Source organism: Sebastes umbrosus, chromosome 17, assembly GCF_015220745.1.
Source record: "Sebastes umbrosus isolate fSebUmb1 chromosome 17, fSebUmb1.pri, whole genome shotgun sequence".
Lineage (NCBI taxonomy): Eukaryota > Metazoa > Chordata > Actinopteri > Perciformes > Sebastidae > Sebastes > Sebastes umbrosus.
In genome coordinates, this window is record NC_051285.1 from 23,488,800 (window position 1) to 23,510,882 (window position 22,083).

General features: G+C 41.1%; 2 protein-coding genes and 2 long non-coding RNA genes across 11 annotated transcripts in view; 1 reads left to right on the top strand and 3 right to left on the bottom strand.

Annotated features, from left to right (window-relative positions):
- The window catches only part of pcp4a (Purkinje cell protein 4a), a 38,746-nt gene extending 31,563 nt beyond the window's left edge, over nucleotides 1-7,183 (top strand). For 2 of the 4 annotated variants that reach the window (XM_037749669.1, XM_037749668.1), the window contains 3 exons: nucleotides 368-419; nucleotides 3,948-3,980; nucleotides 5,974-7,183. In XM_037749669.1, coding sequence (XP_037605597.1) covers nucleotides 368-419; nucleotides 3,948-3,980; nucleotides 5,974-6,104 — 216 coding nt within the window. In that variant the 3' untranslated portion in view covers nucleotides 6,105-7,183. The remainder of the gene's footprint in view (nucleotides 1-367; nucleotides 420-3,947; nucleotides 3,981-5,973) is intronic. The other 2 variants (XM_037749671.1, XM_037749670.1) reach the window with 1 other exon arrangement.
- LOC119476287 overlaps nucleotides 1-11,251 on the bottom strand; it is a 45,924-nt gene extending 34,673 nt beyond the window's left edge. The window contains exons 1-2 of the long non-coding RNA XR_005203985.1: nucleotides 11,143-11,251; nucleotides 10,567-10,651 (exon numbers count right to left, since the gene is read on the bottom strand). This is a non-coding gene — a long non-coding RNA (uncharacterized LOC119476287). The remainder of the gene's footprint in view (nucleotides 1-10,566; nucleotides 10,652-11,142) is intronic.
- Nucleotides 175-3,808, bottom strand: LOC119476288. The gene is made up of 3 exons (XR_005203986.1): nucleotides 2,223-3,808; nucleotides 1,108-1,113; nucleotides 175-185 (listed from the first exon to the last, which is right to left on the bottom strand). It is a non-coding gene; the product is annotated as an uncharacterized LOC119476288 (long non-coding RNA).
- A 2,338-nt stretch (nucleotides 11,252-13,589) lies between the features above and the next one.
- The window catches only part of LOC119475805 (Down syndrome cell adhesion molecule homolog), a 116,916-nt gene continuing 108,422 nt past the window's right edge, over nucleotides 13,590-22,083 (bottom strand). For 2 of the 5 annotated variants that reach the window (XM_037748857.1, XM_037748855.1), the window contains 11 exons: nucleotides 21,773-21,936; nucleotides 21,480-21,578; nucleotides 21,014-21,202; nucleotides 20,408-20,698; nucleotides 19,514-19,690; nucleotides 19,400-19,430; nucleotides 19,195-19,310; nucleotides 18,924-19,082; nucleotides 17,340-17,537; nucleotides 16,879-17,181; nucleotides 13,590-15,579 (listed from right to left, as the gene is read on the bottom strand). In XM_037748857.1, coding sequence (XP_037604785.1) covers nucleotides 15,200-15,579; nucleotides 16,879-17,181; nucleotides 17,340-17,537; nucleotides 18,924-19,082; nucleotides 19,195-19,310; nucleotides 19,400-19,430; nucleotides 19,514-19,690; nucleotides 20,408-20,698; nucleotides 21,014-21,202; nucleotides 21,480-21,578; nucleotides 21,773-21,936 — 2,107 coding nt within the window. In that variant the 3' untranslated portion in view covers nucleotides 13,590-15,199. The remainder of the gene's footprint in view (nucleotides 15,580-16,878; nucleotides 17,182-17,339; nucleotides 17,538-18,923; nucleotides 19,083-19,194; nucleotides 19,311-19,399; nucleotides 19,431-19,513; nucleotides 19,691-20,407; nucleotides 20,699-21,013; nucleotides 21,203-21,479; nucleotides 21,579-21,772; nucleotides 21,937-22,083) is intronic. The other 3 variants (XM_037748858.1, XM_037748856.1, XM_037748859.1) reach the window with 2 other exon arrangements.

The following is a 22,083-nucleotide window of genomic DNA, read 5'->3' on the forward strand; positions in this document are numbered from 1 at the left end:
GGGAGCTGTTGGAGCAGGCAGAGTGCGCCTCTAGAGCAGAAACATGGATTATAGATCAACAGATCTCATCCCAGCTTCCCTCATACAGAGCAGAGGCTGCCCTGCAACATGCTCAGTGTGACCGGGTTTAGTGTGACGATGACTTCCTATGATGCTCTCTCTGTGACATAAGAAATGTGCTGAATCTTGTTTTGTTATTTACAAAATTTGGAATTTAAATGTTTAACTTACTGCAAATCATTTTTATTTTGTGGAATAAAAATTATTAATTTTATTTTTTGGATTTTAATTAATTATGAATTATTCCCATATGGACACAGGGTGTTCTTTCTACATCTATCATATTATTCTTTGTTTTTCTTTGCAGAGACAAGCATCTGGAGCAACGACTGAAAACAGCAAACCATCTGCTGGCCAAGGTATTTTATCATGTTAAGCCTGATTCAAGTACAATCGTGCAGAAATGTGGAATATTACTAATGTGCTGTTTTCACTTAAACTTGTATGGAGCATAGACAGCATCTAGATTACATACAGTAGTAGAACAAAGCTGTAGCTAGAGTTTTGCCCTTTTGTTATAATGGAAAGTATGATTTTCAATCATCATCAATAAAATACAAAACCTCTCAAACCCCAAGAGTCCATGCAACAAACTGTAGGGTGAACAGTTTCATTGTAATATTAGTATTATAAAGGTCAAATGAAAACTAATGCTACGGTTCTTCCGATTGTAGTTTAATTTGAATTACTCCCAGAATACAGCCATGCTTAAAGTGTAGCCTATACCACCAACTTCTGACGAAACTATGCTAGTTTATTCACTCCAATCCAGTTGATGGAAACGCGCCTAAATCACATTTCTTTTTTGCAACATTTCAAATGTTTGCTTAAAATTTCAAAACGAGATGATGCATCAATACATTTGTTCAAATAGTATTCGCATGCGCGTCACACTTATTTTTTTCTGATGTCTTTTGATCCAAAAATGTACTGTATTTTACCGTAAGATCAGACAGAATTTGACAGTGTTGTGCTTTTATATGAGAAACAACATACCACAGGGGTTATGACAACAGAAAGATTTCTTCTGCCATGGTAACAATTCACAGGACTCTACGAGACCTACTTTGCAAACTGGGCCATGGTATTGTTGGCATAATAATGTAATTCAAATCCCCTGAGTTATAAATGGTAAAACTGGGCTTGCAGTACTTGGCAGGATCATTTTTCTTCATAAATTTCATAAATGGTGTTAAGTGCAGAACTGTCATCCTAGCAAAATTGGAGCACGCAAGAACTAAAAGGCCTGTTTCTAATGAATCTCAGACCAGTGAATCGTGTTTTTTTTATGACCTCAGCTCAGGTGAGGCGAATGTGAATCAGTCTGACATCTCCGCTCTGGCTTGTAGAATTAACAGATGTTAACTTAGCTTTGAAAAAAAGCTAATGTCATCATGAATATTCATTTAGCAGGTTGTGTCGCAGCACAGTCTCACGGCAGTTCGTGAAACAGTCATGAAATTGAATCGATTTGATTCGTGTACAAAGACACGAATTTCCCTTTTGTTTCGTACAAATGTCCAGCAACATGTGACACGTGTTAATTTCCTCTTTTCAAAATAAAACTATAGATTTAGGAAAAGAGGCTTAGACAACAAACCATTTAGTTAGGTTTAGGAAAAGATCAGGGTTTGGATTAAAATAACACCGGAAGTGCTGTAACTGAAGTAGGGAAGTTACTTAACAAAAACTACGTAGTTAGCTTTTCGAAAAGAACGTGGTTTGGGTTAAAATAACTGCGAAGTGCTGTAACTGAATTACAGAAGTTACGTGACAAATAAATCACCTTTGACTTGTGTTTTCACGTGGAACAAGAACACCGGTCTCCTGGGCGAAAGTCCTGTGTTTTGTTTTTGTTTTCGTGTTAAATTTGGTGACTATTATATACTTATTTCACAAACTGCTGTGGGTTTCCTAGTTTCAACCATACAAGCAAATACTGTATATCTTTTGAGTGCTTTTTGCAGTCTGCACATCTACAAAATGAGGTTTCATGGCAGCATATGATACAATACACCGAGGAATCCCTGAATGTAGGTAATCTCCTCCACTCCTTGAAGTCAACCTTCTCCCAGCACAATGGATGCAGCAGGTTAATAGCAGATCATTCACTGCTAAATGGCTCCACAGTCCCATTCAGCACATAAAGCAGCCCTGTGTACCTGGAGACCATGTGTCACCTCTCTTCTCTCTCTGGGGCTGCTGATAACACTGTTAAAACCCTGTGTTGAAATGGATTTCTGTCCCAACTTCTCGGATGATGAAGTGTATTGCAGCTCAGGCTCAGTCTGCAGGGAAACATCCCGGCAGTGATCGGGAGGGATTTCAGGCAGCTTAATTGAATTTGATAGGGGCGTGAATTGCATTCAATTGACATTTACGTATTTTCACACTTTTTACCTCTTTCCATTGTTTTTGGTTTAGGAAAGTTACTGAACTCTAATTCACTCTAATAAATGTACAGTTTAGGAAAGCTACTTATACTGTCAATAACCCTTTAACACCAAATATCCGCTGCTGCTGTTATAGATTATAATTCTTACTGTCTTTAATGAACATTTTCAGATTATAATTTACAGTCTTTAATGCAATTTTTTTTGTAATCTGTACATACCATCTGTCACTTTATGTACATATTGTAATATGTACATACCTGTCACTGTAAATATAAATCCTACATGCTGTACATATAGACATCTTCACATGTACATACTGTACATAATCATCCAGTATTTATTTCTTTGCACTATTTGTATTGTTACAATTTATGAACACTTGACTTGTATATAGACATTTTATTTTATGTTTATTTTTAGTATTGTATTCTTTTATTGTTATTTCTATTCTGTGTAAGTACATTGAGAGAGTCATCTTCCCTTTTGTCTCTAGGGACCTGGTATGGATTTTATTGATGCCCCATATGTAGTAAATATCTACACTGTAATTTTAAGGCTGAAATCAAACACAAAACCAGTAATAATCTCTTGGCTTTACATTACCAGAACATAGTTATATTCGATCAACTGTGAAAGCAATGCATGTAAGTTCCAGCTGTCAATTTACACTTAATACACAAAAGAGATCTAATAGGATACATTTTGTTCAGAACATGAGGTGTTCTGTGTTGCCTACGTAATATCCTATATGGTGTCACTTTGAATTCTTCACAAAGAGAAAGGGAGGAAACATTTTTTTCCAAACATCTTTATCATGAATATTATCAAGATCCTCTTTGCATAATTTTTGCAAGTCTTTCAATGGAACAATGTTTTTCATGCCAACTGGATATCTGTCATGACCTGTTGGGATTGACAGAAAGGGCATTATGTCTGTATGTAAATCAATAACATACCCTTTTCCCATAGACACAGTAGTTCACAGTTTGAGGGAATAAATATGTTCTCTTTCCATTGTTTGTGAATATATTGGAGTCTAACCTGTGGTTCAGTTTTCACAGTCATTGCTTGACTTCACTATTCTTCAGGCTGGGCCGTCATCAATCATTGTCCATATACTCTTAGGTTGCTTAAAGTCTCACAGGAACCAATTTGAACATGACCTTTCCCAAACCTCTTATGGAAATAATCCCATCATTCATTGTGGCAATTTGATTCATTCATGCAGCACCACAACACATTACTGAAACAGTGATGTGCCAGGCTTATAAAGTCTTACGCCCTCTGTGGTGTAAAGGACATCGACCCCGTGGAGCAGGTGTAATTTCAGAGAAGGAACGTGTGTGTGTGTGTGTGTGTGTGTGTGTGTGTGTGTGTGTGTGTGTGTGTGTGTGTGTGTGTGTGTGTGAGAGAGACAGAGAGATTTTGTGTGGCTTCTGCAATCATAAAATATGAATTTGTTTTCATTGCCATGCACATGTGTCATCCAAGGGCCTCAAGGTCAACAAAAGGTTCCACCTAAACGTAAGTAGGCCATTTGGAAGAATCTCCGTTTATGCTACAGCGCACACGTTGCACGGCGGGTCAGCACAGTCATGCACGGAGCACTGTACTGCATGACAACTGTGTCACATCCCATGAAACTGAACCTTTGCACTTGTTTATCTGCTTTTGGTGTGTTTGAGCAGTCAGCACTGACTTGGCAACACGTACTCACTCTCAACTCGTCAAATACCGGAGGCACCCTTTAGCAACAGTATGTGACAACCCGGCCTTTCAACTAACTCCAATGTAAACCCATCACGCCGTTATCTGACGGTCTGAGCAAGTGAGGTAGTATTCATAGCGTGAGAGTTTGCTCAGGGCTGTTGGGAGGGGTGGTGGATGGGTCAAACAAACACAGGACTTTCAACCAGGTGACCGGTGGTCGTCACGTCAGTCTTTAGTCACGTGACTCGTTGGTATCATCAGTCCTTTCAGTCACGTGACTAACGACTCACGTGAGTCATTAGTATCGTCAGCCCCGTGAGTCACGTGAGTCGGTAGTATCGTCAGACCTGTGAGTCACGTGAGTTGGTAGTATCGTCAGACCCATGTGTCACGTGAGTCGGTAGTCACGTGAGTTGTTAAGTATCGTCAGCCCTGTGAGTCACGAGTCACAAGTCAGTGAAGTTAACGTCAACAACGACCGTTTCCTAACCCTACCTAAGTGGTTGTGTTGCCTAAACCTAAGTTCCTGTGAAAACACAGGTTTATTTTGAAAGGACACTATGCCCGTAACGAGCGTATATTGACACGCCGTCCCTGGTCTGTCCAAAAGTAAGGTAAGAGGGGTACCCGTGCTTTGATCTCCGATGCCGAAGGGCACTGACCAAGCAGCGGTATTTGATGAGTCGGGAGTGAGAATATTTAGTTGCATTATTTGAGCACTTAAGCACCGAAGATGTGTTTTTGCTTTATACGATAATGTCTTTGTGATATTGAACCTTTAAATCAGCAATATTTCATTTTCCTCTCATTTCACAGAGGCATGTCTCATTCTCTTCATACAGGATGATTAAAGGGGATGGTATGAATATTAAAAAAGAAGTTTGACTATAAGTCTGCTGCTATTTATAAATGGATGATCAGAGGAGTTTGTCTTCTGTCATGAAGGACCAAGCAGTGGAGAGCAGATTGTTGATATGTGGGCTTCTGTACTGTCCTTTTATTGAATGTCAGACTGATCTGCAATGACATTTACGTCCGATATGAATGAGGCCACTTCTTAAAAACTGCAACAGAGAAAAAAACTGATAGTAAAACAAGAGTTACGTATGTAACTACGGTTCTATGAATTCTGGATGACCACCAGAGGCAGTGCTTAACACGCGCAGGTCGAGTATTCAATATAAACAATGTCACATGTGACCTGGGATGACGTAGCGTATATAAGCCCACGTCATCATTAAAGATGACCCTACAGAATCTTCTCGCCAAGATTCCGAGTCTATGGCGGTCATCCAGAATTCATAGAACCGTAGTTGAAAGCCCGGTTCGTCACATACTGTTGCTTAAGGGTGCCTCTGTGCGTCGGTTTCCGATGCCGAGGGGCACTTAACAAACAGTATTTGACGAATTTGGATTGAGAACGGGTTGAGAAGTGCAGTACTAGGATGGAAATATTAGACCATCACCCATTGAGTAGAAATGGCTGCTAGGCAATTTGAAGGACATCTGCAATCTACTAAGAATGTCCAAAGACATGATGCACTTTAGGTTAACTGGAGACTCTAAATTGTCCGTAGTTGGGAATGTGAGCGAGAATGATTGTCTGTCTGTGTGTGTCAGTTGTGATCGACCTGTCCGAGGTGTACCTTCTCGCCCAATGTCAGCTGGGATCAGGTCCAGCCCCCCCACGACCCTCTAAGGTTAAGCAGGGATGGATGGATGGATGGATGGATGGATGGAGTTTGAGTATAAACAGGAGGTTTATAAATCTCTGACACACAACAATCCTGCCATCTCCTCTCCACAGATGAGAAGAACAAGAACAATCTCCCCGAGGACTTTGACATCGACATGGAGAACCCGGAGACGGCGAAGGCCGCCGTGGCCATCCAGTCGCAGTTCAGGAAATTCCAGAAAAAGAAGCAGGACGTGAAGTAGGGCGCCGTCAGCTGCGTCGTCACTCGACTGGGCCTGGTCTTGCATGTCAATCAAACTGCACCGTCATGAACTGAAAAGGCAGGGTGGGGTTGGGGGTGGGATTCCTGAAGGTGGAGGTCGGTTGGTCTGTGGTTAAATAGTGTCTGTGTGTAATTACTAAATTATAATGACTATTATATACAAAAAATTATACAAATTCCGTGTGTATTTAAATATTTCCTATAATTTAGCTGTTTGTGTTTTTTTACTTCAATGACACGTCGCAGTGTAGCTGCAGTAGAGCTTATCGTTGAGCTTTTCTTATGTCACAATCAGTGTAATATATCCATGTTAACACCAAACTAAAAGAAAGTCTTCTCATAAATTGTCAAACACTGATTATCTTTACTTCAGGGGGAATATAAAGCCACATGCATTGCTGTGATTGCCACTCTAACCTGGGCCATGATTTCATCGACAGTCTTAGCAAGGCGAATGATTTTCCAGCTCTACTGGAGGTCTGTTAATGGCATTTCCCCTCTGGCTGGGTAAAATGATCCCATAGAGTTGCCAGTGCTTTTACGCCGTATGACTGATGCTTTCAAAATCAAATCAATGTCTAATTTGTATCGGGATGTCGGAGGTCTCCCCCTCCATCGCGTCTTTTCGTCTGGTGACATGAACCTCTGAGCTGTGTCAGACTGTAGATGTTGTGCTCGTGATTTGATTCCAGTTGTGTTTCTTTCCGTGTTCTTGTTCCAACGCGATTTAAACTGTTCAGTTGGCACACACATGGAAATTGTTCGAGCATATACGCACTTATGCATGCAAGCTTGCACTGACACACATACACACAGAAATAAATAAAGACATTGTAAAGGAGTGCAAGTTGATTTACTTTCTACCAAGTTGTTAGGAGTGTTGCAGAGAGAATATCTCTGTAAATTCAAGAGTATGGTCTAGACCTGCTCTCTATGAAAAGTGTCATGTTATGATTTGGCGCTATATAAATGAAACTGACTTGACGTTGTCCACTATACTATACACAGTATGTGCAGCATGTGCAGTAGATCATATTAAAATGGATTTATTACCATCTATAATGATCTCTTTTTTTTTTAAGTCAAACAAAAGCATTATGTAATAATTATATAAAATTTGGGTTATTTAACGGAACTGACCTGGTTATGAACTCAAGCTTCTGTTGAAAAGATTGAATGAAATAATTAAATGAATGGGTGATACACTGACTTGGTGCATATAGACAACTACTTTCAAAAGAGTACTGGAATCCCATTACAGAACAAATATTCCACAGGCTGTAGCGCTGAATGGATTTCAGTGTCTGAGTCGCCTCATCTAGATATTGTAGGTTGAAGATATAGAAGTTGGTAAACACTGCAGCAAGCCTTGTGATAAAGGTTGGCTGATGATCCCCTATTAAGCATGACCAATGGTATCCAACATAAGAAAGCGAGAGTGCTGGCCTCGGTGCAGTGTTCATTTTGGCAGCTATTTTAGATTTAGTCTTAAAACGAAAATGCTTATTAGTTTTAGTCACTTTTATCCTTCATAGCTTTAGTCAACGACAACTCAAAATGTTTTAGTCCAGTTTTAGTCACTGAAAAGTCATTTGATTCGAGTCAAAATGTTTTCTCTCTTAATTTTGTCCTATTTTTTTTATTTAATCTTGGTCCTGTTTAGTCATCAGATTATATTCAACATTTCTGTCATTTTTGTCAAACGTATTTCACATACAATTTTAATAATTTATAATTATGAATTAATGATGCTCGGTTCAGTTGCACCCACCGGTCCGTTATGACAGCCAATCCGCCCACACAACATGTAAAAATATGCGGTTACTCAACCACCCAACTGATCCGCAAACTGCCAACTTTATGTATTATAGTAGCACACTTGTCAGGACTGAGGTGTGAGACAGTTAATGACATCGGTGCCGTCTCGTCATCATCTCGTCTTAATCACGGAAAACAAGGACGTTGACGGACATATTTTGTCATAGTTTTGGTTAAAAAACACTGTGTCTGCGTAACTTTACACACAATCCAGCTGGCTGCTACAGCTGGCTGCTACAGCTTTCAGGCCTGAGCACGTTAGTAACTGTTTCTTTTGATCATTTGCCCAAAAAAGAGCGCCACTTTACCTTTCAATTTCTCCCAGTAGATTTGACCGATTTAAACAACTATTCAGCCAAACAAACAAAAGCAGGTAACCGACGTAGCAGGTGTAGGTAAATCGATCACACATGTTCTCATTTTACAGCTAAACAGTGCACTACAAGATGTTTCTGAAAATATTTTATGCGAGAAATAGACATTACAGTAACATAATATTAATTCATATGTGATCAGCGCTGCCTAGTTTGACCGTTTGATCGGAGTTTGAAAGTGATTGACAGCTGCTCAGAGACGGCAAGGCTCCAGCTCTGCTCTGATTGGTTGTTTTCCTCCAGTCTGTGAAATCTTGCAGATGCCTTTAGGAGCACCGGAGGACACCAGAAGACACAGAAGCACATGATACTGTCAGAATATAGTGACCGTTTTATAAAAATAACTTTTTAAAATCATATTTTCTCCAATTCTACCCACTGCAGCTTGAATTGCCATTAACTATTTCAATCATTTGACAGCCCCAGTGCATTTATAACCAGGCTGAATTTGTGAGGATGAACAGATCATACAGTACTTCATTGTAGAGATTACTCAGTGCCACATCAGATCAACTCTAGAAGAAATCACTGCCCCTTTGTCAATAATCCAACAAATGAATTTGATCGGAGAAAAGATCTTTGAATCCAACACATGGAACTCAAACAACGCCAGCTGTCTGCTGCAAACTGTTCAGGACGGCACAGTGTTCAATGCTCCAGTTCTGCCCTAGGACATACACCCGTGTTTATTACTTCACATTTTCACAGTCATTTCCCCGTGCAGCGCTGCCAGCGACAGCTTCATATTTCTCAGGCTGATCAGAGGGAAGAATTCACTGCGCCTCAACCTTATTTACGACATGAAGCGCCAAGTGTGGCGGCAAGTAAATCTGTTACCACGCTTAATTTGTTGTGGACTTCAGAGGTGGATGGCAGACATAGTTGTCATGCTGAGTAATGCTTCCTTCTACTAACCCCCCCTGTCTCCTGATATAAGACCATGGAAGCAATATAGCTGCCAAGACGTGTGAGGCTCAGGCCGAAGCTTCAGGGTGGCAGGCTGGAAAGTCATCAATTAGTAAACCAGTTTAGGAAGGAATTCTGTAGAGTGCTCAAACTACACATTTTACACCTATGGTAAGATTTAGTATAAGATAGTGGTGATGGTGACTTTATTAAAGGTGAACTACGCCTATTTTCACAATTCATGTTATCCTAATGGTCTAAGACCAGGGGTGAAAGTAGGCCAGTACGGTCCGGTACTCCGTGCCTCTAAAAGAGTCAGTGCCGGTACGCAGCACTGGTAAGAGGGGACAGCAGCTGCCTGCCAAAACCCACACACAACCTGTCACTCTTGATCACATTTCCAACAAGAAAACACATCTGCTAACATCAGGACAACATACGGTTAGTTACCTCTGCCAAGGAGGTTATGTTTTCAGTTCGGTTTGTCTGTTAATTTGTACATACAGGTCTTTTCAGATGGGGCGCAACTGTGTGATGTATCAAATATCCCTAATCACAGCTCCATTTGTTGACACATGTGGCAATGCTGTTTCACTTTCACTAACATGGCGAGATAGGGCATTTGTGCTGCATACATATGGCATCGGAATAATCGGAAATACAAGTTCCCAACTGGTAAAATTCATGCCCCCTTAAATCAGAACAACTCAACAACTCAAATCTTGAAAGGTTTTGTCAACATTTACAAATTATTTTACTGCACTTTCACCATTTACATAAATAATTTGCTATCCATGATGTCAAGTGTTTCAATTTCTTTCTACACCACACAGGCATTGAATCGTGTGTTCAGGGCAGTGGCGTAGGCAGAAATCACAGTGAAGGTGGGCACAGAGAAAAATCAGGTGGGCCTGTCCTGTCCAAGACCAAACTAAAATCTGCTTCTAAGATTCTGAAAGGCATATGTCAACCAAAATAAGCCATGCACCACAGTTTAATCCTACAAACCTTATACATCATCATCAGAGGTAATGTTACAGGCACCTGACATGTATATTTATCTTCTTGATTCTGATCCAACAAGACAAACATAAACAGCACATAGCATAGCTGGCACGGCGGCCACGTATTCACACACACAATTTAATCAAGCATATGGATAGATCACCTGCATTAACGTTAACATAATACAATTTAACATAGCCTGGCACGGCAGCCACATACTCACACACACAGCTGGCAACAACATCAGCATAAAATCAAATTGTACACTGAACATAAACTATACCCAATCAACAATAATAATGAAATAGGCAATTAGTCCATCATTGTAAATTGGCTTACTTTTGATGATTCCAGCAGGAGACGACGGGGCTTCTTGGTGTTGAACACTGAAATTACTTCATAGTCTGAAATTACTTCATAGTTCCTTTAAAGGTGAGCAGGGAAAAAAAGTTCAGTCTGATGTGATGCCCTGATGCCAGTTTTTATCTAACTGACAGTTGAAAAGAGTCTTTCACTAGTAGGCCTTGTTATGGGTACAGTAGGGTGACGAGGGGCCTGTTACACCCCCGTCTAGGGGGGGTAAGAGCGCAAAATAGAAGTATAAAAGGACGTTCCCTCTCCGGTACCCAAACTACATTCGCAGGACTAAATTTTAAGTTTAGTAAAAAAGATTTATCACTAAAAATCAAGTTAAACAATAAAATGAAACAATATAACTAAGGGTGAACAAAGGCCAAAACAACAAACAAAACAATTTATTTGACTAACCCTAAACCAAATAAAGCAGACAAAATGAGAGTTACTGAATCTGGCTCCCTAGGATACAGCAGAAACAGGAGAAAAGATTATAAAAGAAAAAAATAGCGGTTCACCCCAACCACTGAAGTTCTATCTTTAGCAACAAAGAAAACTTACAACAAGTTACACAATTAGGAAGCCAACTAGGGCACTAAGGCTACTGATTCAACTCTAGATCACAGCTTTAACACAAATGTTTGGAGGCTGAGGACAGAACAAGGCTGATTTCAGATTGCTGGGCACCTGAGCATTTTTAAACTGCAGAGATAGTTGGACCAATCAGCAGCCGACACACCCCAGACCGGACCCACACCTCCAGCCAGTTAGAGAGAGAGAGAGAGAACACCTAGATGGGAAACAAAGATCCTCACCAGACAAAGACAATCACTCTCACACAAAACACATTTCAATATACGGTTGAGAAGGATGGCTGAACTTCTTCCTCCTGCTCCTCAGGCGTCTGTTCCTCAATGTACAGGTGTTTCCATTTAGCAAGTAACAGTGTTACCTGGTGACATTCAGCCAAATGTATACGCATACTCGTAGTAACTTTTATGTAACTGGTTGACGTAGATAATAAATACAGAGGAGTGTTTATTTAAAATGGATAAAGTAAAATTCTAGGCTTTCTGTTTGTGTTTTCGACAGCTGCCATCACTACGAGCGATCACGAGGGTGTGAATACACTACAGACTCTGCTGCTTAGAAGTAGTGTGTACTGTGGCTTTGGGAGACAGCTCCTATTTATAGCTACATCCCATATAATAATACAACATGTCTCTATCTGCATCACATTCTGGTCCTTGGAGGCTTCGTTGGTGTCGGTGTGGAGACTGATTTTTCAGGTTGTGTTGTCCAAACTAGCTCAGTTTTTCATTCATTTTCCTCACCTGCTTCTTGTGGGTTAAGAGGGCTGGAGCTTATCCCAGCATGCACCAGGAAGAAGTTATTGGTGGGAAGAAAAACAACAAAATGTCTCAGAAATGCAAACTGCATCACCACTAAGTGTTTTTAAAATATGTTTTGTTAAGTTTGTTAACTTTAGAATGCCTGGATCCTTTATTATTTTGATTTTACTGTCTTTCAGAGGCTTTACCAGATTCAGTTTTAGAGCTACAGTGAAGTGTACCGATATCATATGAAACTAGAAGACTTAAGGAATCCATTGGTACCATGGCATACCAGCTTGCCGGGAAGGAGGCTAAATAACGCTCCAATTTCTCCAATCTCCAATTTCCATTTTGGTGAGGAAAAACTGGCATGGCCATATTCAAAGGGGTTCCTTGACCTTTGACCTCAAGTTATGTGCATGAAAATGGGTTCTAATGGTACCCACAAGTGTCCCCTTTAAGGCATGCCTACTTTATGATAATGGGGGCAAAAACACACAGTTTTTTGAATACAGCATAAATGTGTTATTTTTAACTATTATGTGTTGAATATTTCTGCATACTGGGGTCCCTAAACAGTCTTGGAATTGGGTATCACTGTAAAGCTGAGACTCTTGTGGATCCAATGAGCCCAATTGTATTCATGTGTGATGATGTTAGTCCCCATAGTAGCCATTTCATTGTAGTGAGACCATTTTTTTTTTTATTTGACCTCCCTGTATAAAATGACCTGTGGTGACCTCTAGGATAATCACAGCCTCATGAAACTTTACAGCCACAAATTAGAGACCTAGGGCATTCAGAGGATGGATGGCTTTCCCAGGTAGATTGACAATAAGGGGGTTTCTGAGCAGTTTCCAAAACAGAAGTGCTTGCCAAAAATGCAATTCCTGCAGAAATGCAGATATCAAATCACAGCATGGATTTTTCTATGGTGTTCCTGAAGGTCTTGGTGTCTTAATGTGGTATTTTGGAGGGATTATCAATTATGGAGTGGTAAAAAATGGTTAAATTAAAAACGAAATCTGTGTAACAAATGGTATCAACCCCAAAATTCCTGCAACAATTTATGAGACATAATAGAGAATGGGAATGGTCATCATATACTTCTATCATAATGTTCTAAACCCTTATACACTTTCATGATATATTTTAATTGATTAATGAATTAATGTGAATTCATTTCTGATTAATGACTAGAACAACTTGACACACAGTGCTGAGCTGCATCTCAAATTAATCTTCAGGTTCCCAGCTTTCAGATCATGTACACAACGGAACTATTGTGGGTCTCCGAGGGTTAAAGATGTCAGATTGCTGTAACCTCACAGATAAGCCGTTTCCAGATTGTGCTCTTCACACAGCAGGCTGATGTTGGCTGCAAAGATTTGGGATGAAAGTTAATGGAAGAAGATGGATTAGTGAGCACCGTAAGTCTTCACACCGCTGCCACCTGCAGGCACGGAAGCTACAGAATCACAGAAGATGATCTGACCGGCCAGCATTAAAACTACCTCATTGCTTAGACGCCGCTGACTACATTTACGAAATCTCACCGCTGTCAGAATGAAAATAAGGCGAGGATTCGCGGCCAGAGAGCAGATCCCCGAGCCGCTCTCCGTGCTTCTTCTCCACACCACCACCAGTCACTCATGTCAAACCCGTGGAGGACACTTTGGGGAACAGCCATTTTATTAATCAAATTTGAACTTTGTGTTAGTTTCTCTTTATTCCAGTGCCACCATGGTGAACACTCATGTTAAAAATAAAAAGTGACATTTTTTTTCTCGTTAAAATGTATAATCATAATGAAGACAGTTAATCATAGAAACTAATCATAGAAACTGACATAATGACCTCACAGCATTTTGGATCAAACTCTTCTCCCTTCAGGCTAACTCAAAGAAACAGAAAGAACAGAAATGGGCCAGGGTAGACAGGAACAAAAAACAGCTTCTTACGTATATCCACATTTTTTTTTTTTTAGATATTTCCCATAGACATTATAGGTTTGGTTTGAAGGGGGGATTCTGCTGGATTGTCTCACGTTTTTTTTTTTTTTTCCCTGTAGAGGAGCATCACTGCAATGCAGCAACAGTAAATCTACTGAGGAGAGAGAGAGCCCTGAAGACTCTACCTAGTGCACTGAGAGTAAGGGGATCTATCTGGACACACTTGAGTCGGGGTGTTGTGAAGTGCAAACCATTCTAAACCCTCCCTATTCTAGCTAACATCATTTACCACCCTGGCAAACAAGCAGTGGTAAACTACACCTGAATACATAGCTGGAGTGTGTCCGGCCCTGTAAGTATACTCACAACATAGTTATTTTTCATCATTACAGTACAGTATAGAGCAATAGTTTTCATATACTTTTCATATCTTTTTTCATATTGCACCATCAGAGAATGGGACACAGAGAAAGATCAACAGAGACTCCATTTCCTAATTAAAACGAGATATGTGCAAACATGACTAAGGACTTTATTAACCAAATCAATTCTTCCCTGTAATATCCACAAATAAAAGTGATTTCTCTTTTTATATATATATTTATAGTAATAAGAATAATAAATCTTCACATTGGATCATTTCATAGTGTGACAAAATGCTCGACTGGGCTGTCCAGCCACGATCGTAATCCTCATTGTCTTTTTAATTGGTCAGTCCCCATGCATCCATAGGAAATAGATTTTTTTTTTCTTCAAAAAAAGTAACAATTTGAGAGCAGCTGAAAAGTTTGGACTGGTGTCAATTGCTTTCATTCCAAGATTTCTCCCGAGTTTCATTCAGTGTTTCAGAAGGATATTCCATAGGAAAAAAATGACTCCAAATCGTCATCTATCCACTCCAGAAAAAAAAAAGAAAAAAAGAAAAAGATGTCCGGGTTCTTATGAAAACATTGTGGTGATAATAGATCATTTGGTAATCAATAATTAATGATCATTAATAGCTGGCAACTAACAATTAATAATCACTGATTAATTATAAAGAATTAACAATAATTAAGAATAAATAATGCTCCCTCGTTACTCAATTAGTTTGGCAAAACTCCGGCTGGAGTCGTTTCCGATGAGTGAATTTTTTCTCAAGTGAAACAAAAAAAAAGAAATACAAACAAGAGATAAAAGAAAGCTCTAAAATAAATAAAAGGAGATTAGTAAAAGTGACCCCGCCCTTGGAGGGGGGGGGCGTATATACAGAACTGCGTGGTGAAAGTCACCACTTGAGTGTTAAGTCCAGTGTTAGAGTGAGTTCTAGTCCCGCCCTAGGTGCCCCTGCTGTTATACCAGCGTGTAGGACTTTGCGTAGGGGTTGCTGCTCTGTTTGAGATGTCCTCGCGAGTCCAGCAGGGACTCCTGGGAGGTGCTGAGCTTGGCGGCCTGGGCCAGCTCCGAGCCCTCTCTGTGGGGGAGTGTGGCCGCAGAGCCGGGCTGCCACTGGGCCACTGGTTCCCTGCTGGCCTGAGGGGCCTCTGTGGGCGTCGGCGGCGCCATGCGAGAGGGCCGCTTCAGCGATCGACTCTTCTGGGGCTCCAGACAGGCCTGGCCCATCGCCGCTCGCTCCCCACTAGCTGTCCCCCTGGATGACCCCGAGCAGGACATGCCTCGGTTTAACAGGAAGTCCATGCGCAGGTACGGAGGAAGGTGAACCAACTCGCCCCCTGCAGGACAACGCACAGATCAGAGTTAGGTACAGGAGAAACATTCCTGTCCAATGACACCTCAACAATCCAACATATTTGATTTATTAACTTCAACCTTAAATGTAAAAATTCAAATAGCATTAAACAGTTCTAAATATCAAGTAGCTGTAGCAAGCCAACTGGAGATGCCTCCATGTGTTTGTTTTTACTTATGGAGGAAAGAGCCTACCAAAAATAAATGACTCAATAAATAAATAAATATGTCATTAAATGTAGCAAAAATAATATTAAAATTAAATGTAGAAGTTAATTAATTGATAAAATGTGACATAAAGGAATAAAAAAAACAAATAAATAAAGAAGCAAATCAAAATCAAAATATCAATTTATTTCAAATTTTATCAATTTATTAATAAATAAAAAAAATCGAATAAACATATTTTTAATATTATTTTTGCTACATTTAATAACATGTTTATTTATTTATTGAGTCATTTAATTATTTATTCATTTATTTTTTATTTTGGCCAGTTCTGTCCTCCATATTTACTCACCTTCATAGGTGATGAAAATACAGCTTTGTCAATTTATCAACGCAATAAATCAACAGAGTTTAATCAGTATGATCACACAGACATTAAAGCTGTCCTCTTGTGTCCTTGCTCTGACACCGACCTCATCTAATTTAACTGTAAGATCTCACCCTCGACCTTCATCCCCTGTCACTGTTGACTCACTGTTACAATATCACTATTATATGGCTATGGCTAGGATTTAATATCTTCTGTAGAAGATGTTGGATCTGCCTCTCTGAGAGTGGATACTGTTGGATGCTGCATCTAAAATGATCTGGTCTGGATGCAGCGTCTCATTAGCATCTATTTCGGTGTAAAACCTCGATCATTCATGTTGGCAAAATAAATCAAATTGACTTTGTTCCATAGTTTCCTGGCTTAGATTTGCAAGATTTGAAATGAATTCTCAGGACTTTTTAGTCAGCGGTGTGAAATATTAATGGTCTTAATAGTCCTATGTATTTAACTCAGATTGGATTTTTGATTTAATGGTTCCCCAGTTTCTCTCTTAATGAAGACTTTTAAACTGAACTTAACTGAGACAATCATCCACTTGAATAAATTTTGCAACACTTCATCTGGATTCACTGTCGGTGTTAGATCACAGTTAATGGTTGGATATCAGTATTAGACAGGAAGTTGAAGTTTAGGAATTAGTGTTATCAGCACCATAATGAGGCCAGGTGTAATTAAAGGTTAGCATGCCGTCGGGGTTCAGGCCGAGACAGATCTGTGGCCTCACCCGGTCTGTGGGCCTTGGGCACGGCCATGTTCATGACCCGACTGACGTCCTGAGGCTTGGGCGGGGAAGCAGTGAAGCGGCAGATGCCTGATTCGGACGGCGTGCTGGAGGTCAGGCTGTCGGTGTAGTCGTTGGTGCCCGCCGTCATCTGCTCTGAGGAAGTGTCAGAGATGAAGCATTCGGTGATGGTGAATTTGGCGTGGCGCAGCTGCTCCTCCATCTTGGCGTGCTCATAGGCTCTGGCGAGCTCCTCGTAGGTGGAGGACGCGCTCTCGGTTGACACCATGCTGCTCCGCGCTCGGTCTAGGAACGGGCCGGGGGTTAGTGGAGGGATTAGTGTTAAGAGTTAGTGGCAGAATTGTTGGGATGTCACTTTGTTAAAGTTACTGTTTTGTCGTTAGAGATTAGAGATGAGTCGTGTTACACTGTTAAAAGCATCTGTGTCCAGATATGTCGCTTACCTGTGTCCTGAGATGGGCTGACGCTGTAGCTGTCACTCTCCTTGTCAACAGAGCCTGCCACTCTGGGGGTGGGCAGCCTCCAGTCAGTGCTGAGAGTGTGGGAGGAGACAGGGGGGTGTGGGCGGTTCAGGGTCCACTGGCTGGCGTAGCGATTGCGAGCAGCAGGGCCGGCTTTGGCTGTGCGGCGAGCTGTAGGGTCTGAGAATGAGGAGGAGAATGCAGGGTGTTTATGCAACGCATGGGAAGGGCGTGACTAAACTTAATGAACTGGTCATGATAGCAGTGGTAATAGTATTATAATACTATACTATACTATATAATAATACAAATTCTCTGCATTTAATATCAGTTGCCACCAAAATTTCCAAAAACCTGCAACTTTCTCGTCTGGACACACATGGAGTTTTTGACAGATATTACCAACTAAGAATCATGCTAGGTCACACCTTGCGAACATATTGTAATGTGAGAGATACAGGAATAATAGAGACGGACATGCTGAGGATAAAAAAATGAAAATAAAATAAATCTAAAGCACTAGTGACTCTGACTTCTTTTACTTCTAAAGATATTCCGATACAATTTTTTTCCTTCCCGTTGCCGATACCTGAACTTGTGGTATCGGCCGATATCGAGTACCAATCTGATACGAGCATGATAAAAAATATATAGTTATTATTAATAACATTATTTAACAGCTGTTTACTACTGACCATGCAGGATGTGATATGATTACAATCTTTGTTGTATGGCCTGGCTCAGGTTAAACCCTTTGTAAAACTTGAACAGATTTTCCACTGTAAAATATTACGCTCTGACTACCCTTACACTCTCCACTAGCGCCGCACTGTTGTTGTTTGCTATTGTCACGTGACAAACTACCTGCAATCAGTTCTTCTTCGCTGCTCTAAAACAGTAGCTACCAGTGGCAGCCATGATACATCCAGGGCGACAGGACAGTGAAGGCTACTGTTTTGGAGCGTGCATATCCGATACTGGCATTGGTATCGGAGCAACTCTATTTACCTCCTTCATTTCATCCATGCCAGAAGAACCGATTTTTCTATTAGAAATAATATATCCACTGTCATGGGAGAAAGTTGAAGGCTACCGTGCAACAGTTCAGACAGTCAACTCCTGTGGAATTATTTATTATGTGAACGTAGATAATATTTATATAAAAGTGGCAGTAATGCTCCAAGATATGCAGCAATGTGCCAGCAAAGGCAGCGAAGAAAAAGAAGACAGAAAGCTAGTAAACAATGCAGGACATCAAATTAAACTTGGCTTTGCAAATGTTCTTTGAGGAAGGAAATTGTTTTTGAAAAGTTTGTTTACGAGAAAACTGCACCTTTAAGTACATGATCCCAACGTCGGATATGTTACAGTGTTAAGATTATATCATGTGAGTGCGGTGGTGACTCGAGTGGCCTGAACTAGCTCGCAGGCTTTGCTACACTACCAAAGCATTCGGATGAAAAAACAAAAGGCACATCACTGGAAGAAAAATACAAAATAACTAAAGGAAAAACAACCGGCAGAAAAAAAACATATTTTATGAAGTTTTAAATAAATCGTCCGTACTGGACTTACTGGTTCCTGGTCTGGCATCCGACACGTCTACCAGTGGACCGGTGGCCTGGGATAGGGACTGGTAGTGGACTGTGTGGGTGACTGTGGATGACTTCTGTTTCTGTGTCTCCCCAAAGTCGTTATCGGTCAGTAACACAGTGGACCTGTCGTCTGTGGGACGGCAACAAAAACAAGCTTAGCACTACAATAACCAGGCTCTGTTGCTGTATGCACTACTTTGCAGTTTCTGATACGGCAGCGGTAAACACAGCGGTGAGCTTACCAACAGTTTCCATGGTGTCTCTCTCCTCGATCAGGAGCTGGGCTCTGGGGATGTCGATGTGCATGCGGAGCGTCTGTTGCTGTTTGTTAATTGGCTCTGCTGGACGTGTGTTTTTACTGGAGAGCACAAAAGGAAAACAAAAACTTAATTCTCAGAAACTCCTGTCGGAATTTATTAAAGTCAGATAGTTGTTGACCATTCTTACCTCATGAGCATCTCAGCCAAACTTTTTGCATCTGGAAAACAAACAGAAAACATAATTTAGCTTGCTGCATATAAGAGGATACAGTGTCGTGTTAGATGACCTCTCTCATCTCACCTCGGAGCCTCTTGAGTCTCTGCTCCCTCCTCCTCCTCCTCAGCACCAGGAGTCCGATGAAGATTACAACGATGCCCACCAACACACAGGAGATGGTCACCATCATCTTCAAACCTTCGCCGCCCCCAGAGTGGTCCTCGCTAATGTTGGGTTCCTTCACCAAAGGTGCGATGGTACCTGTGCAGAAGTCATATGACGTGTGTTATGACAGATGCTAGTGCTCAACCCACATGGAAGAAGATGAAAGAGAACAGTGTTGGTGCAGGAATCCCACAAAGTAAACCATTTAATTTGGATGACAACTGCTGAATCACACTTATCATATTGTGTAAAAGTTGACCACCAGCAGCTCAAAGCTTTATACATTATTACAATGATTCTTAGTTTCAGGTGATTATACACCAATGAAAACATTGTTATGAATATTATATTCCATTCTATTAATAGATGCCCTGAAATGCTACACACTGTTCCTTTAACTCATGTGGTGGTATTCAGGAGGCTTGTGATGGAGGTGTCATAAGCAGCGACACAAAAACCAGCTAGAGCCATTGGAGTCAGCATGGAATGTGTTTTTTATTGCCCAATTCATCAAGGGAGCTTCTATCACCTCGAGCTCTGCCATTAACAGAAAAAGTGATTTAATCCTCTTTCCTCAAACTACTACCGTTAGCCAGACTCAGTAGGTACTGGAAACAGGTGTTTTATCACAGATTCTCCACTTCGTCAGAGTGTCAGTGTTCCTATTATACTAGTCCTGGAACTGCCGCTGAATCATGCTGGTAAACTTCACTGCCACTTTCAGCAGGACATTACAGATATTTCAGTGACTCTGTTCTCTGCAAAAGAAATGAGTTGGAAACGGTGCCGTCCCCCGCTAGTGTGTTAACTCACTGCCGTCATAGCTGAGCGTTGCAAACTTGAGTCTCTTCTCAGCGTAGCCGGCGCTGTTGTAGACTTTCATCTGCAGCTCGTACCAGGTGGCCTCCTGCAGGTCGTACAGGATGTAGCTCTTGGTGAGGGAGGTGCGCTGCGCCGTGGTCCACGACGGCGAGTCTACGGGCCGATACTCCAAGGTGAAGGAGGTGATGGGGCATCCGCCGTTGTTCCAGCCGTTCAGGTTGAGCTTGACCCGGGTGGCGTTGATGCTAGTGAACAGCTCCTGTTCTTTAGCGTACTGAGGTTCTGTAGAGAGAGGGGAAGGAACGCCTCAGTGTGTTAAGATAGTAAGAATAAAAACCTGCAAACCAGGGCAACCAGGTATGCTTAGTGGTGACTGAAAGTTACAAGTAACAAGAAGAAATGTAGGGTTCCAACTAACAATTCTTTCCATTATCAATTAATCTGTTGATTATTTACTAAAAAAAACAGTTTCCAAGGTGTTGTCTTCAAATTTATTTAATTTTTTTGTCCGACCAACAATCCAAAACCCAATTTAGAAAAAACAAGAAAAATTTCACATTTGAAACCAAAACTGAATTGAAACTTGTTTGTTTATACCTTTCCCATGGGTCTTTGCCTCAATGATCTCACTGATGCGTCCTGGCCCCACTGCATTCTGGGCTGTGAGTGTGAACTTGTACCAGGTGCCACACTTGAGGTTCTCTAGCCGATAGGAGCGCTCACTGGGACTGATGGCAAAGTTACCCCACTGCTCGCTGTTATCCTCCGAGTACTGCAGGATGTAGCCTGGAAATGAAATGAATGTTAAAGTCACAATCACAAAGATCTCCGTTTCGTTCTTCTCTTTGGCGGCACCCATGTTGGTAAACGGTAACGGGTAGGTGTGTTTTTGGACCCAGTTCGTAATACTGCGAATGCAAGGGCCTTCATCGGTAGGCTCAGTCACCACTGTGCTACCTCATTCGGAGATGGATAGTGACTTTACAGATTATTATTTTAATGAACAGGAGAAAAACAGAAACAAAAACAGTGAAAAAGACAAACAGGGTTGTGTCTGTCTGACCTCTTATGGAGCTGCCTCCGTTGTCTCCAGGGATCCAGGAGAGGGTTATTGAGGTGGTGGTTGTCTTGGTCACTGTGAGGCGAGGCTGGTCAGGTGGAACTGAAGCAAAGAAAACAGACAAAGCCCACAAATGACTGATTGTACAGTAAGGACTAGTCTCAGGAGAAAAAATGTGTAGAACTGAAAAGTGTATTTGCATCCCACAAAGAGTGTTTGCGCACAAGGTGTGTAAATGTATTAACACCAATCCACAGTTGCAGCAGGCTCAAATGTAGTCTTGTCGTGTGTCTTACCTTGAACTTGCAGGTTGAGGACAATCTTGTCCGACCCAAAGCTGTTACTGGCCACACAGGTGTAGTTCCCAGAATCCTCTGCTTTCACCGTGCGAATGACAAGGCTGCCGTTACCATGGACGCTGCGCCGGCTGTCAATCACAACAGGTGCTGGGGTTCCATTGCTTAAACATATAAACAAACAAACGTTTATTTAGCAATAAACAACAAAAGATAGAAATTCAGTTCAGTTGTTGCGTTGTTGTCTGTTGAGCTGCAGTTTGCCATGTCATGATTTGGACATATTTTTTATGCTAAATGCAGTACCTGTG